Source organism: Oncorhynchus mykiss, chromosome 27 (genome assembly GCF_013265735.2).
Source record: "Oncorhynchus mykiss isolate Arlee chromosome 27, USDA_OmykA_1.1, whole genome shotgun sequence".
Classification (NCBI taxonomy): Eukaryota; Metazoa; Chordata; class Actinopteri; order Salmoniformes; family Salmonidae; genus Oncorhynchus; species Oncorhynchus mykiss.
In genome coordinates, this window is record NC_048591.1 from 51,390,488 (window position 1) to 51,406,336 (window position 15,849).

General features: G+C 50.1%; 1 protein-coding gene across 4 annotated transcripts in view; it reads right to left on the reverse strand.

The window, feature by feature from the left end:
- Window positions 1–15,849, reverse strand: part of LOC110508135 (BRD4-interacting chromatin-remodeling complex-associated protein) — a 69,563-nt gene that overhangs the window by 22,503 nt on the left and 31,211 nt on the right. For 3 of the 4 annotated variants that reach the window (XM_036964623.1, XM_036964622.1, XM_036964621.1), the window contains one exon: window positions 6,074–6,217. The exons of the other annotated variant lie outside the window; for it this stretch is intronic. In XM_036964623.1, the coding sequence (XP_036820518.1) occupies window positions 6,074–6,217 (144 nt within the window). The remainder of the gene's footprint in view (window positions 1–6,073; window positions 6,218–15,849) is intronic. 4 annotated transcript variants of the gene reach the window in all.

The window sequence follows — 15,849 nt, forward strand, 5'->3', positions numbered from 1 at the left end:
AATAGTAGTAGTAAATAGTCATATTTAAAGTAGTAGTAGTAGTAATTAGTAATATTTATAGTAGTAGTAGTAGTAGTAGTAGTAGTAGTAGTAGTAGTAGTAAATAGTAATATTTAAAGTAGTAGTAGTAGTAATTAGTAATATTTATAGTAGTAGTAGTAGTAGTAGTAGTAGTAGTAGTAGTAGTAAATAGTAATTTAAAGTAGTAGTAGTAGTAGTAAATAGTAATATTTAAAGTAGTAGTAGTAATTAGTAATATTTAAAGAAGTAGTAGTAGTAATTAGTAATATTTATAGTAGTAGTAGTAGTAAATAGTAATTTAAAGTAGTAGTAGTAAATAGTAATATTTAAAGTAATAGTAGTAATTCGTAATATTTATATTAGTAGTAGTAATTAGTAATATTTATAGTAGTAGTAGTAGTAGTAGTAGTAGTAGTAAATAGTAATTTAAAGTAGTAGTAGTAGTAAATAGTAATATTTAAAGAAGTAGTAGTAGTAATTAGTAATATTTAAATAAGTAGTAGTAGTAAATAGTAATATTTAAAGTAGTAGTAGTAATTAGTAATATTTAAATAAGTAGTAGTAGTAAATAGTAATATTTAAAGTAGTAGTAGTAATTAGTAATATTTATAGTAGTAGTAGTAGTAGTAGTAGTAATTAGTAATATTTATAGTAGTAGTAGTAGTAGTAGTAGTAGTAAATAGTAAATAGTAATATTTAAAGTAGTAGTGGTAGTAGTAGTAGTAGTGGTAGTAGTAATATTTAAAGTAGTAGTGGTACAGGTCTGCAGCAGGACGGGACAGTGGGTTATTGAAGCCTAGATATGGAAGGGTAATAAGTATCTCTAATAGGGTCTGGCTCCAGCAGTTACCTAGTCAGTTACCTACTCACGCCACAGAGAGGACGGTGTGTCACTGTCACCAACAGCGTTGGTGGTGAAAATGCATAGAATATTTGAATAGGGTAGTTAGTGTGTACTAGCCAACTACCTTGTGTGAACTAGCTTGCGTGTACTAGCTAACTGCACAAGTACCAGTCCAGACATTACGTCCTGGACCAGTATGTGCGTAGCACCCTGACGCACTGGACCAGAGCTACTGGGACGACTGGTATGTGCGTAGCACCCTGACGCACTGGACCAGAGCTACTGGGACGACTGGTATGTGGGTACCACCCTGACGCACTGGACCAGAGCTACTGGGATGACTGGTATGTGGGTAGCACCCTGACGCACTGGACCAGAGCTACTGGGACGACTGGTATGTGGGTAGCACCCTGACGCACTGGACCAGAGCTACTGGGATGACTGGTATGTGGGTAGCACCCTGACGCACTGGACCAGAGCTACTGACTCACACGATACACGAGACCAAGAAACGTCTACAGGTTGCACACGCACAGTCATTTGAAAGAATAACAAAACTTCAGCAAGACAACTCAAAAGGCAAAATCCATTGACGCCGAGGTAATGGAATTCATTGCCTTTGACAATCAACCGTTCTCCATTGTGGGTGACGTTGGCTTTCGCCGACTGGTCGAGCACTTAACACTACCAGGTGTGCTATTTTTCAGATGTTGCCCTACCGGAGTTATACAGTAATGGCGTCACTGCTATTAGCTTCACAACATACTATGGAACGCTGTTTGGGTGAATTTTGGCCCATTCCTCCTGACAAAGTTGGTGTAACTGAGTCAGGTTTGTAGGCCTCTTTGCTCACACACGCTTTTTCAGTTCTGCACACAGATTTTCTATGTGATTAAGCTTTGTGATGGCCATTCCAATACCTTGATTTTGATGTCCTTAACTTCTTCGATATAGGGGGCGCTCTTTTAATTTTTGGATGAAAAACGTTCCTGTTTTAAACAAGATATTTTGTCATGAAAAGATGCTTGACAATGCATATAATTGACAGCTTTGGAAAGAAAACACTGACGTTTCCAAAACTGCAAAGACATTGTCTGTGAGTGCCACAGAACTGATGTTACAGAAAAAACCCAGATAAAAATACAATCAGGAAGTGCCGCATTTTTTGAAAACGCCTCATGGCAATGACTCCTTATATGGCTGTGGAGGAGCTAGGAGTCAGCTTACCTTTTCCACGTTTTCCCCAAGGTGTCTGCAGCATTGTGACGTTTTTGTAGGCATATCATTGGAAGATTGACCATAAGAGACTACATCTACCAGGTGCTTGGTGTCCAGGGAAGTCAGGAACCAATACACACAGTCAGTCAGGAAAGCTAAAGCCAACTTCTTCAGGCAGAAGTTTGCATCCTGTAGCTCCAACTCCAAAAAGTTCTGGGACACTGTGAAGTCCATGGAGAACAAGAGCACCTCCTCCCAGCTGCCCACTGCACTGAGACTAGGTAACATGGTCACCACCGATAAATCCATGATTATCGAAAACTTCAACAAGCATTTCTCAACGGCTGGCCATGCCTTCCGCCTGGCTACTCCAACCTCGGACAACAGCTCCCCCCCCCCCGCAGCTACTCGCCCAAGCCTCTCCAGGTTCTCCTTTACCCAAATCCAGATAGCAGATGTCCTGAAAGAGCTGCAAAACCTGGACCCGTACAAATCAGCTGGGCTGGACAATCTGGACCCTCTATTCCTGAAACTATCCGCCGCCATTGTCGCAACCCCTATTACCAGCCTGTTCAACCTCTCTTTCATATCGTCTGAGATCCCCAAGGATTGGAAAGCTGCCGCAGTCATCCCCCTCTTCAAAGGGGGCGACACCCTGGACCCAAACTGTTACAGACCTATATCCATCCTGCCCTGCCTATCTAAGGTCTTCGAAAGCCAAGTCAACAAACAGGTCACTGACCATCTTGAATCCCACCGTACCTTCTCCGCTGTGCAATCTGGTTTCCGAGCCGGTCACGGGTGTACCTCAGCCACGCTCAAGGTACTAAACGATATCATAACCGCCATCGATAAAAGACAGTACTGTGCAGCCGTCTTCATAGACCTTGCCAAGGCTTTCGACTCTGTCAATCACCGTATTCTTATCGGCAGACTCAGTAGCCTCGGTTTTTCGGATGACTGCCTTGCCTGGTTTACCAATTACTTTGCAGACAGAGTTCAGTGTGTCAAATCGGAGGGCATGCTGTCCGGTCCTCTGGCAGTCTCTATGGGGGTGCCACAGGGTTCAATTCTCGGGCCGACTCTTTTCTCTGTATATATCAATGATGTTTCTCATGCTGCGGGCGATTCCCTGACCCACCTCTACGCAGACGACACCATTCTATATACTTCCGGCCCGTCCTTGGACACTGTGCTATCTAACCTTCAAACGAGCTTCAATGCCATACAGCACTCCTTCCGTGGCCTCCAACTGCTCTTAAACGCTAGTAAAACCAAATGCATGCTTTTCAACCGTTCGCTGCCTGCACCCGCACGCCTGACCAGCATCACCACCCTGGATGGTTCCGACCTTGAATATGTGGACATCTATAAGTACCTAGGTGTCTGGCTAGACTCTAAACTCTCCTTCCAGACCCATATCAAACATCTCCAATCGAAAATCAAATCAAGAGTCGGCTTTCTATTCCGCAACAAAGCCTCCTTCACTCACGCCGCCAAACTTACCCTAGTAAAACTGACTATCCTACCGATCCTCGACTTCGGCGACGTCATCTACAAAATTGCTTCCAACACTCTACTCAGCAAACTGGATGCAGTTTATCACAGTGCCATCCGTTTTGTCACTAAAGCACCTTATACCACCCACCACTGCGACTTGTATGCTCTAGTCGGCTGGCCCTCGCTACATATTCGTCGCCAGACCCACTGGCTCCAGGTCATCTACAAGTCCATGCTAGGTAAAGCTCCGCCTTATCTCAGTTCACTGGTTACGATGGCAACACCCATCCGTAGCACGCGCTCCAGCAGGTGTATCTCACTGATCATCCCTAAAGCCAACACCTCATTTGGCCGCCTTTCGTTCCAGTTCTCTGCTGCCTGTGACTGGAACGAATTGCAAAAATCGCTGAAGTTGGAGACTTTTATCTCCCTCACCAACTTCAAACATCTGCTATCCGAGCAGCTAACCGATCGCTGCAGCTGTACATAGTCTATTGGTAAATAGCCCACCCATTTTCACCTACCTCATCCCCATACTGTTTTTATTTATTTATTTTTATTTTTCTGCTCTTTTGCACACCAATCTCTACCTGTACATAACCATCTGATCATTTATCACTCCAGTGTTAATCTGCATAATTGTAATTATTTGCCTACCTTCTCATGCCTTTTGCACACAATGTATATATAGACTCCCCTTTTTTCTACTGTGTTATTGACTTGTTAATTGTTTACTCCATGTGTAACTCTGTGTTGTCTGTTCACACTGCTATGCCTTATCTTGGCCAGGTCGCAGTTGCAAATGAGAACTTGTTCTCAACTAGCCTACCTGGTTAAATAAAGGTGAAATAAAAATAAATAAAAAAATAAAAAATAAAAAGTCCCCCGTCGCAATTATTGCGTAATCTCCAGCTGCAGTATTTTTCTGTTTGCCTCTGATGAGAAACCGACTGGCAGGAATGATTTTTCATCGAATAGAATTGTGAAAAACACATTGAGGATTGATTCTAAACGTTTGCCATGTTTCTGTCGATATTATGGAGTTAATTTGGAAAAAAGTTTGCCGTTGTAATGACTGAATTTTCGGGGTTTTTTCTTAGCCAAACGTGATGAACAAAACGGAGCTATTTCTAATACACAAATAATATTTTTGCAAAAACTGAACATTTGCTATCTAACTGAGAGTCTCCTCATTGAAAACATCCGAAGTTCTTCAAAGGTAAATGATTTTATTTGAATGCTTTTCTTGTTTTTGTGAAAATGTTGCCTGCTGAATGCTAGGCTTAATGCTATGCTAGGCTATCAATACTCTTACACAAATGCTTGTGTAGCTTTGGTTAAAGCATATTTTGAAAATCTGAGATGACAGTGTTGTTAACAAAAGGCTAAGCTTGTGTTTCAATATATTTATTTCATTTATTTCATTTCATTTGCGATTTTCATGAATAGGAATCATTGCGTTATGGAGCTTGAGGCTATAATTACGCTCCCGGATACGGGATTGCTCGACGCTAGAGGTTAAGCCATTTTGCCACAACTTTGGAAGTATGTTTGGGGTCATTGTCCATTTGGAAGACCCATTTGCGACCAAGCTTTAACTTCCTGACTGATGTCTTGAGATGTTGCTTCAATATATTCACATAATTTTCCAGCCTCATGATGACATCTATTTTGTGAAGTGCACCAGTCCCTCCTGCAGCAAAGCACACCCACAACATGATGCTGCCACCTCCGTGCTTCACAGTTGGGATGGTGTTCTTCGGCTTGCAAGCCTCTCCCTTTTTCCTCCAAACATAACGATGGTCATTATGACCAAACAGTTCTATTTTTATTTCATCGGTCCAGAGGACATTTCTACAAAAAGTACTATCTTTGTCCCCATGTGCAGTTGCAAACTGTAGTCTGGCTTTTTTATGGCGGTTTGGAGCAGTGGCTTCTTCCTTGCTGAGCGGCCTTTCAGGTTATGTCGATATAGAACTCGTTTTACTGTGGATATAGATACTTTGTACCGGTTTCCTCCAGCATCTTCACACAGCCCTTTGCTGTTGTTCTGGGATTGATTTGCACTTTTCGCACCAAAGTACGTTCATCTCTAGGAGACAGAACGCATCTCCTTCCTGAGCGTTATGACGGCTGCGTGGTCCCATGGTGTTTATACTTGTGTACTATTGTTTGTACAGATGAACATGGTACCTTCATTGTAACAAAATGTGGAAATAAAGGTTTGTGAATACTTCCTAACCCTACTTTAAATCACCCACACACAAGATGAACAGAGGTGGATTGGAATGGTGATTTAGAGAGGAAACAACCTATGGTCAGGATGAACTGAGATGGAAGGTACAGATGAGAAACACACAGAGAGAGATCTAGCTGGCGAACGAGAGCAAGACAGAGAGAGAAGCCTGCAGGTAAACACAACGTCCTAACGCAGAGTGGCAGTAGCAGCAACAGGGGGTGGGGCTTAGCATAAAGGGGCTTGTTGTCTACCTGGTTTACCACTGCTGTCTCAGCTAATTGGCTGTCATGGCCCGAGGAGGCATGGCCAAAACTGCTGTTGCTGCTGACGATAACGGACGCTGGCACGCCCACTGACACAGTGGGGACGGGATCATTCTCTGTCTGTCGCTGGTCCTGACATGAGCACATTACCAAGTCAGGGAGGGAGAGAGGAAAGAGGGGTAAAATAGTAAAAAAAAAAAAAAAAAAAGGATTGGACAGCTCAGACCAGGGGACCAAGGCATCAGTCTAATCTAGTTGGTGATTGTTAACTGTTCACTTCAGATCATCAACACAATGTCAGCAAAGACAGGGGACAGAGAGAGAAGAGAGAGAAAGAGGCAGGGGACAGAGAGAGAAGAGAGAGAAAGAGGCAGGGGGCAGAGAGAGAAGAGAGAGAAAGAGGCAGGGGGCAGAGAGAAAGAGGGGGCATAGAGAGGAGAGAAAGAGGCAGGGGGCATAGAGCGAAGAGAGAGAAAGAGGCAGGGGGCATAGAGAGAAGAGAAAGAGGCAGGGGCAGAGAGAAAGAGGCAGGGGGCAGAGAGAAATAGGCAGGGGGCAGAGAAATAGGCAGGGGCAGAGATAAAGAGGCAGGGGGCAGAGAGAAAGAGGCAGGGGGCAGAGAGAAAGAGGCAGGGGCAGAGAGAAAGAGGCAGAGAGAGAGAGAGAGAGAGAGGGGGGCAGGGGCAGAGAGAGAGAGGGGCAGGGGGCAGAGAGAGAGAAAGAGGCAGGGGGCAGAGAGAGCGAGAGAGAGGCAGGGGGCAGAGAGAGAGAGAGAGAGGCAGGGGGCAGAGAGAGAGAGAGAGGCAGGGGGCAGAGAGAGAGAGAGGCAAGGGGCAGAGAGAGAGAGAGGCAAGGGCAGAGAGAGAGAGAGAGGCAGGGTGCAGAGAGAGAGAGAGAGGCAGGGGGCAGAGAGAGAGAGAGACAGGGGGCAGAGAGAGAGGGGGGCAGGGGGCAGTGAGAGAGAGTGAGAGAGAGAGGCATGGGGCAGAGAGAGAGGGGCAGGGGACAGAGAGAGAGAGAGGCAGGGGGCAGAGAAAGAGAGAGAGAGAGAGGCAGGGGGCAGAGAGAGAGGGGGGCAGGGGGCAGTGAGAGAGAGAGAGAGAAAGAGAGAGGCATGGGGCAGAGAGAGAGGGGCAGGGGACAGAGAGAGAGAGAGGCAGGGGGCAGAGAGAGAGAGGCAGGGGACAGAGAGGCAGGGGGCAGAGAGAGAGGCAGAGAGAGAGGCAGAGAGAGAGGCAGAGAGAGAGGCAGAGAGAGAGGCAGAGAGAGAGGCAGAGAGAGAGGCAGAGAGAGAGTGAGAGAGAGAGAGGGGCAGGGGGCAGAGAGAGAGAGAGAGAGGCAGGGGGCAGAGGACAGAGAGAAAGGGGCAGGGGGCAGAGAGAGAGAGAGAGAGGCAGGGGCAGAGGACAGAGAGAGAGGGGCAGGGGCAGAGGACAGAGAGAGAGGGGCAGGGGGCAGAGAGCGAGGGAGAGGCAGGGGGGCAGAGAGTGAGAGGCAGGGGGGCAGAGAGAGAGAGGCAGGGGGGCAGAGTGTGAGCGAAAGAGAGAGAGGCAGGGGGCAGAGAGAGAGGGGCAGGGGGCAGAGAGAGAGAGAGAGGAAGGGGAAAGAGAGAGAGGCAGGGGCATAGAGAGAGAGGAAGGGGAAAGAGAGAGAGGGGGGCAGGGGGGCAGAGAGTGAGAGAGAGAGGCATGGGGCAGAGAGAGAGAGGGGCAGGGGACAGAGAGAGAGAGGCAGGGGGCAGAGAGAGAGAGAGAGGGGAGAGAGAGAGAGAGAGAGAGAGGCAGGGGGCAGAGAGAGAGAGAGAGAGAGGCAGAGAGGCAGAGAGAGAGAGAGGCAGAGAGAGGCAGAGAGAGAGAGGCAGAGAGAGGCAGAGAGGGAGAGAGAGAGGCAGAGAGGGAGAGAGAGAGGCAGAGAGGGAGAGAGAGAGAGAGAGAGAGAGAGGCAGAGAGAGATCGAGAGAGGAAGGGGAAAGAGAGAGAAGAGAGAGAAAGAGGCAAGGGGCAGAGAGAGAAGAGAGAGAAAGAGGCAGGGGGCAGAGAGGGGGCTGTTACGAGAGGCAGAGAGAGAGAGAGAGGCAGAGAGAGAGAGAGAGAGAGAGAGGCAGAGAGAGAGAGAGAGAGAGAGGCAGAGAGAGAGAGGCAGAGAGAGAGAGGCAGAGAGAGAGAGGCAGAGAGAGAGACGTAGAGGTAGAGAGACGTAGAGGTAGAGAGACGTAGAGGTAGAGAGACGTAGAGGTAGAGAGAGAGAGAGAGAGAGAGGCAGGGGGCAGAGAGAGAGAGACAGGGGGCAGAGAGAGAGAGACAGGGGGCAGAGAGAGAGAGACAGGGGGCAGAGAGAGAGAGACAGGGGGCAGAGAAAGAGAGAGAGAGGCAGGGGGCAGAGAAAGAGAGAGAGAGGCAGGGGGCAGAGAGAGAGGGGGGCAGGGGGCAGAGAGAGAGGGGGGCAGGGGGCAGTGAGAGAGAGAGAGAGAGAAAGAGAGAGGCAGGGGGCATAGAGAGAGGAAGGGGAAAGAGAGAGAGGGGCAGGGGGGCAGAGAGTGAGAGAGAGGGGCATGGGGCAGAGAGAGAGAGGGGCAGGGGACAGAGAGAGAGAGAGGCAGGGGGCAGAGAGAGAGAGGCAGGGGACAGAGAGAGAGAGGCAGGGGACAGAGAGGCAGGGGGCAGAGAGAGAGAGAGAGAGAGAGGCAGAGAGAGAGAGAGAGGGGCAGAGAGAGAGAGAGGGAGAGAGAGAGAGAGGCAGAGAGAGAGAGGCAGAGAGAGAGAGGCAGAGAGAGAGAGGCAGAGAGAGAGGCAGAGAGAGAGGCAGAGAGAGAGGCAGAGAGAGAGGCAGAGAGAGAGGCAGAGAGAGAGGCAGAGAGAGAGGCAGAGAGAGAGTGAGAGAGAGAGGGGCAGGGGGCAGAGAGAGAGAGAGAGAGGCAGGGGGCAGAGGACAGAGAGAAAGGGGCAGGGGGCAGAGAGAGAGAGAGAGAGAGGCTGGGGCAGAGGACAGAGAGAGGGGGGCAGGGGGCAGAGAGCGAGGGAGAGGCAGGGGGGCAGAGAGTGAGAGGCAGAGGGGCAGAGAGAGAGAGGCAGGGGGGCAGAGTGTGAGCGAGAGAGAGAGAGGCAGGGGGCAGAGTGTGAGCGAGTGAGGGGCAGGGGGCAGAGAGAGAGAGAGAGAGAGAGGAAGGGGAAAGAGAGAGAGGCAGGGGGCATAGAGAGAGAGGAAGGGGAAAGAGAGAGAGGGGGGCAGGGGGGCAGAGAGTGAGAGAGAGAGGCATGGGGCAGAGAGAGAGAAGGGCAGGGGACAGAGAGAGAGAGGCAGGGGGCAGAGAGAGAGAGAGAGGGGAGAGAGAGAGAGAGAGAGAGGCAGGGGGCAGAGAGAGAGAGAGAGAGAGAGAGAGAGAGAGGCAGAGAGGCAGAGAGAGAGAGAGAGAGGCAGAGAGAGGCAGAGAGAGAGAGAGGGGCAGAGAGAGAGAGAGAGACAGAGAGAGAGAGGCAGAGAGAGAGAGGCAGAGAGAGAGACGTAGAGGTAGAGAGACGTAGAGGTAGAGAGACGTAGAGGTAGAGAGACGTAGAGGTAGAGAGAGAGAGAGAGAGAGGCAGGGGGCAGAGAGAGAGAGACAGGGGGCAGAGAGAGAGAGAGACAGGGGGCAGAGAAAGAGAGAGAGAGAGAGGCAGGGGGCAGAGAGAGAGGGGGGCAGGGGGCAGTGAGAGAGAGAGAAAGAGAGAGGCAGGGGGCATAGAGAGAGGAAGGGGAAAGAGAGAGAGGGGCAGGGGGGCAGAGAGTGAGAGAGAGAGGCATGGGGCAGAGAGAGGGAGGGGCAGGGGACAGAGAGAGAGAGAGGCAGGGGGCAGAGAGAGAGAGGCAGGGGACAGAGAGAGAGAGGCAGGGGACAGAGAGAGAGAGAGAGAGGCAGAGAGAGAGAGGCAGAGAGAGAGAGAGGCAGAGAGAGAGAGAGAGAGAGGCAGAGAGAGAGGCAGAGAGAGAGGCAGAGAGAGAGGCAGAGAGAGAGGCAGAGAGAGAGGCAGAGAGAGAGGCAGAGAGAGAGGCAGAGAGAGAGGCAGTTAGAGAGTGTGAGAGAGAGAGGGGCAGGGGCAGAGAGAGAGAGAGAGAGGCAGGGGGCAGAGGACAGAGAGAAAGGGGCAGGGGGCAGAGAGAGAGAGAGAGAGAGGCAGGGGCAGAGGACAGAGAGAGGGGGGCAGGGGGCAGAGAGCGAGGGAGAGGCAGGGGGGCAGAGAGTGAGAGGCAGGGGGGCAGAGAGAGAGAGGCAGGGGGGCAGAGTGTGAGCGAGAGAGAGAGAGGCAGGGGGCAGAGAGAGAGAGGGGCAGGGGGCAGAGAGAGAGAGAGAGAGAGGAAGGGGAAAGAGAGAGAGGCAGGGGGCATAGAGAGAGAGGAAGGGGAAAGAGAGAGAGGGGGGCAGGGGGGCAGAGAGTGAGAGAGAGAGGCATGGGGCAGAGAGAGAGAAGGGCAGGGGGCAGAGAGAGAGAGGCAGGGGGCAGAGAGAGAGAGAGAGGGGAGAGAGAGAGAGAGAGAGAGAGGCAGGGGGCAGAGAGAGAGAGAGAGAGAGAGAGGCAGAGAGGCAGAGAGAGAGAGAGAGAGGCAGAGAGAGGCAGAGAGAGAGAGAGAGGCAGAGAGAGAGGCAGAGAGGGAGAGAGAGAGGCAGAGAGGGAGAGAGAGAGAGAGGCAGAGAGAGAGAGTGACGTAGCGGTAGAGACGTAGCGGTAGAGACGTAGCGGTAGAGACGTAGCGGTAGAGACGTAGCGGTAGAGACGTAGCGGTAGAGACGTAGCGGTAGAGACGTAGCGGTAGAGACGTAGCGGTAGAGACGTAGCGGTAGAGAGGAAGAGAAGTAGAGGAAGAGAAGTAGAGGTAGAGAAGTAGAGGTAGAGACATAGAGGTAGAGAGGTAGCATTAGAGACGTAGCGGTAGAGAGGAAGAGAAGTAGAGGTAGAGACGTAGCGGTAGAGACGTTGCGGTAGAGACGTAGCAGTAGAGACGTAGCGGTAGAGACGTAGCGGTAGAGATGTAGCGGTAGAGAGGAAGAGAAGTACAGGAAGAGAAGTAGAGGTAGAGAGGTAGCATTAGAGAGGTAGAGGTAGAGACGTAGCATTAGAGACGTAGCGGTAGAGAGGAAGAGAAGTAGAAGTAGAGAGGAAGAGGTAGAGACGTAGAAGTAGAGAGGAAGAAACGTAGAGGTAGAGGGGAAGAGACGTAGACATAGAGAGGAAGAGACGTAGAGGTAGAGAGGTAGAGGTAGAGACGTAGAGGTAGAGAGGTAGAGAGGTAGAGAGGTAGCGGTAGAGGTAGAGGTAGAGACGTAGGGGTAAAGAGGTAGAGACGTAGAGGTAGAGAGGTAGAGACGTAGCATTAGAGACGTAGCGGTAGAGACGTAGCGGTAGAGACGTAGCGGTAGAGACGTAGCGGTAGAGACGTAGCGGTAGAGACGTAGCGGTAGAGACGTAGCGGTAGAGACGTAGCGGTAGAGACGTAGCGGTAGAGACGTAGCGGTAGAGACGTAGCGGTAGAGACGTAGCGGTAGAGACGTCGCATTAGAGACGTCGCATTAGAGAGGAAGAGAAGTAGAGAGGAAGAGAAGTAGAGAGGAAGAGGTAGAGACGTAGAAGTAGAGACGTAGAGGTAGAGAGGTAGAGAGGTAGCGGTAGAGGTAGAGGTAGAGGTAGAGACGTAGAGGTAAAGAGGTAGAGACGTAGAGGTAGAGGGGAAGAGACGTAGACAGAGAGGAAGAGACGTAGAGGAAGAAACGTAGAGGTAGAGAGGTAGCGGTAGAGGTAAAGAGGTAGAGACGTAGAGGTAAAGGGGTAGAGACGCAGAGGTAGAGCGGTAGAGACGTAGAGGTAGAGAGGTGTAGAGGTAGAGGGGTAGAGACGTAGAGGTAAAGAGGTAGAGACGTAGAGGTAAAGAGGTAGAGACGTAGCGGTAGAGACGTAGCGGTAGAGAGGAAGAGAAGTAGAGGAAGAGAAGTAGAGGTAGAGACGTAGCGGTAGAGACGTAGCGGTAGAGAGGAAGAGAAGTAGAGGAAGAGAAGTAGAGGTAGAGACGTAGAGGTAGAGAGGTAGAGACGTAGAAGTAGAGACGTAGAAGTAGAGACGTAGCGGTAGAGACGTAGCGGTAGAGACGTAGCGGTAGAGAGGAAGAGAAGTAGAGGAAGAGAAGTAGAGGTAGAGACAAAGAGGTAGAGAGGTAGCATTAGAGACGTAGAGGTAGAGAGGAAGAGGTAGAGACCTAGAAGTAGAGAGGAAGAAACGTAGAGGGGAAGAGACGTAGCATTAGAGACGTAGCGGTAGAGAGGAAGAGAAGTAGACAGAGAGGAAGAGACTTAGCGGTAGAGAGGTAGCGGTAGAGAGGTAGCGGTAGAGAGGTAGAGAGGTAGAGACGAAGCGGTAGAGACGTAGCGGTAGAGACGTAGCGGTAGAGACGTAGCGGTAGAGACGTAGCGGTAGAGAAGTAGCGGTAGAGACGTAGCGGTAGAGAGGTAGCGGTAGAGAGGTAGCGGTAGAGAGGTAGCGGTAGAGAGGTAGAGACGTAGCATTAGAGACGTAACGGTAGAGACGTAGCGGTAGAGACGTAGCGGTAGAGACGTAGCGGTAGAGACGTCGCATTAGAGAGGAAGAGAAGTAGAGAGGAAGAGAAGTAGAGAGGAAGAGAAGTAGAGACGTAGAAGTAGAGACGTAGAGGTAGAGAGGTAGAGGTAGCGACGTAGGGGTAAAGAGGTAGAGACGTAGAGGTAGAGGGGAAGAGACGTAGACATAGAGAGGAAGAGAAGTAGAGGTAGAGACGTAGAGGGGAAGAGACGTAACGGTAGAGACGTAGCGGTAGAGACGTAGCGGTAGAGACGTAGCGGTAGAGACGTCGCATTAGAGAGGAAGAGAAGTAGAGAGGAAGAGAAGTAGAGAGGAAGAGGTAGAGACGTAGAAGTAGAGACGTAGAGGTAGAGAGGTAGAGAGGTAGCGGTAGAGGTAGAGGTAGAGACGTAGAGGTAAAGAGGTAGAGACGTAGAGGTAGAGGGGAAGAGACGTAGACATAGAGAGGAAGAGACGTAGAGGAAGAAACGTAGAGGTAGAGAGGTAGCGGTAGAGGTAAAGAGGTAGAGACGTAGAGGTAAAGAGGTAGAGACGTAGAGGTAGAGCGGTAGAGACGTAGAGGTAGAGAGGTGTAGAGGTAGAGGGGTAGAGGGGTAGAGACGTAGAGGTAGAGAGGAAGAGACGTAGAGGTAAAGAGGTAGAGACGTAGAGGTAAAGAGGTAGAGACGTAGCGGTAGAGACGTAGCGGTAGAGAGGAAGAGAAGTAGAGGAAGAGAAGTAGAGGTAGAGACGTAGAGGTAGAGAGGTAGAGACGTAGCGGTAGAGACGTGGCGGTAGAGACGTAGCGGTAGAGACGTAGCGGTAGAGACGTAGCGGTAGAGAGGAAGAGACGTAGCGGTAGAGACGTAGCGGTAGAGACGTAGCGGTAGAGAGGAAGAGAAGTAGAGGAAGAGAAGTAGAGGTAGAGACGTAGCGGTAGAGACGTAGCGGTAGAGAGGAAGAGAAGTAGAGGAAGAGAAGTAGAGGTAGAGACGTAGAGGTAGAGACGTAGCATTAGAGACGTAGCGGTAGAGAGGAAGAGAAGTAGAGGTAGAGACGTAGAAGTAGAGACGTAGCGGTAGAGACGTAGCGGTAGAGACGTAGCGGTAGAGAGGAAGAGGTAGAGACCTAGAAGTAGAGAGGAAGAGGTAGAGAACTGGAAGTAGAGAGGAAGAAACGTAGAGGTAGAGGGGAAGAGAAGTAGACATAGAGAGGAAGAGACGTAGCGGTAGAGAGGTAGCGGTAGAGAGGTAGCGGTAGAGAGGTAGAGACGTAGGGGTAGAGACGTAGCGGTAGAGACGTAGCGGTAGAGACGTAGCGGTAGAGACGTAGCATTAGAGATGTAGCATTAGAGACGTAGCGGTAGAGACGTCGCATTAGAGAGGAAGAGAAGTAGAGAGGAAGAGAAGTAGAGAGGAAGAGAAGTAGAGAGGAAGAGGTAGAGACGTAGAAGTAGAGACGTAGAGGTAGAGAGGTAGCGGTAGAGGTAGAGGTAGAGACGTAGAGGTAAAGAGGTAGAGACGTAGAGGTAGAGGGGAAGAGACGTAGAGGTAGAGAGGAAGAGACGTAGAGGAAGAAACGTAGAGGTAAAGAGGTAGAGACGTAGAGGTAGAAACGTAGAGGTAAAGAGGTAGAGACGTAGAGGTAAAGAGGTGTAGAGGTAGAGGGGTAGAGGGGTAGAGACGTAGAGGTAAAGAGGTAGAGACGTAGAGGTAGAGAGGAAGAGACGTAGAGGTAAAGAGGTAGAGACGTAGAGGTAAAGAGGTAGAGACGTAGCATTAGAGACGTAGCGGTAGAGACGTAGCGGTAGAGAGGAAGAGAAGTAGAGGTAGAGACGTAGCGGTAGAGACGTAGCGGTAGAGAGGAAGAGAAGTAGAGGAAGAGAAGTAGAGGTAGAGACGTAGAGGTAGAGAGGTAGAGACGTAGAAGTAGAGACGTAGAAGTAGAGACGTAGCGGTAGAGACGTAGCGGTAGAGACGTAGCGGTAGAGAGGAAGAGAAGTAGAGGAAGAGAAGTAGAGGTAGAGACAAAGAGGTAGAGAGGTAGCATTAGAGACGTAGAGGTAGAGAGGAAGAGGTAGAGACCTAGAAGTAGAGAGGAAGAAACGTAGAGGTAGAGGGGAAGAGACGTAGCATTAGAGACGTAGCGGTAGAGAGGAAGAGAAGTAGACAGAGAGGAAGAGACTTAGCGGTAGAGAGGTAGCGGTAGAGAGGTAGCGGTAGAGAGGTAGAGAGGTAGAGACGTAGCGGTAGAGACGTAGCGGTAGAGACGTAGCGGTAGAGACGTAGCGGTAGAGAAGTAGCGGTAGAGACGTAGCGGTAGAGACGTAGCGGTAGAGAGGTAGCGGTAGAGAGGTAGCGGTAGAGAGGTAGAGACGTAGCATTAGAGACGTAACGGTAGAGACGTAGCGGTAGAGACGTAGCGGTAGAGACGTAGCGGTAGAGACGTAGCGGTAGAGACGTAGCGGTAGAGACGTAGCGGTAGAGACGTCGCATTAGAGAGGAAGAGAAGTAGAGAGGAAGAGAAGTAGAGAGGAAGAGAAGTAGAGACGAAGAAGTAGAGACGTAGAGGTAGAGAGGTAGAGGTAGCGACGTAGGGGTAAAGAGGTAGAGACGTAGAGGTAGAGGGGAAGAGACGTAGACATAGAGAGGAAGAGAAGTAGAGGTAGAGACGTAGAGGGGAAGAGACGTAGAGGTAAAGAGGTAGAGACGTAGAGGTAGAGACGTAGCGGTAGAGACGTAGCGGTAGAGACGTAGCGGTAGAGACGTAGCGGTAGAGACGTAGCGGTAGAGACGTCGCATTAGAGAGGAAGAGAAGTAGAGAGGAAGAGAAGTAGAGAGGAAGAGAAGTAGAGACGTAGAAGTAGAGACGTAGAGGTAGAGAGGTAGAGGTAGCGACGTAGGGGTAAAGAGGTAGAGACGTAGAGGTAGAGGGGAAGAGACGTAGACATAGAGAGGAAGAGAAGTAGAGGTAGAGACGTAGAGGGGAAGAGACGTAGAGGTAAAGAGGTAGAGACGTAGAGGTAGAGAGGTAGAGGTAGAGAGGAAGAGAAGTAGAGTTAGAGACGTAGAGGGGAAGAGACGTAGAGGTAGAGAGGTAGAGAAGTAGAGGTAGAGAGGTAGAGACGTAGAGGTAGAGAGGAAGAGAAGTAGAGGTAGAGACGTAGAGGGGAAGAGACGTAGAGGTAGAGAGGTAGAGAAGTAG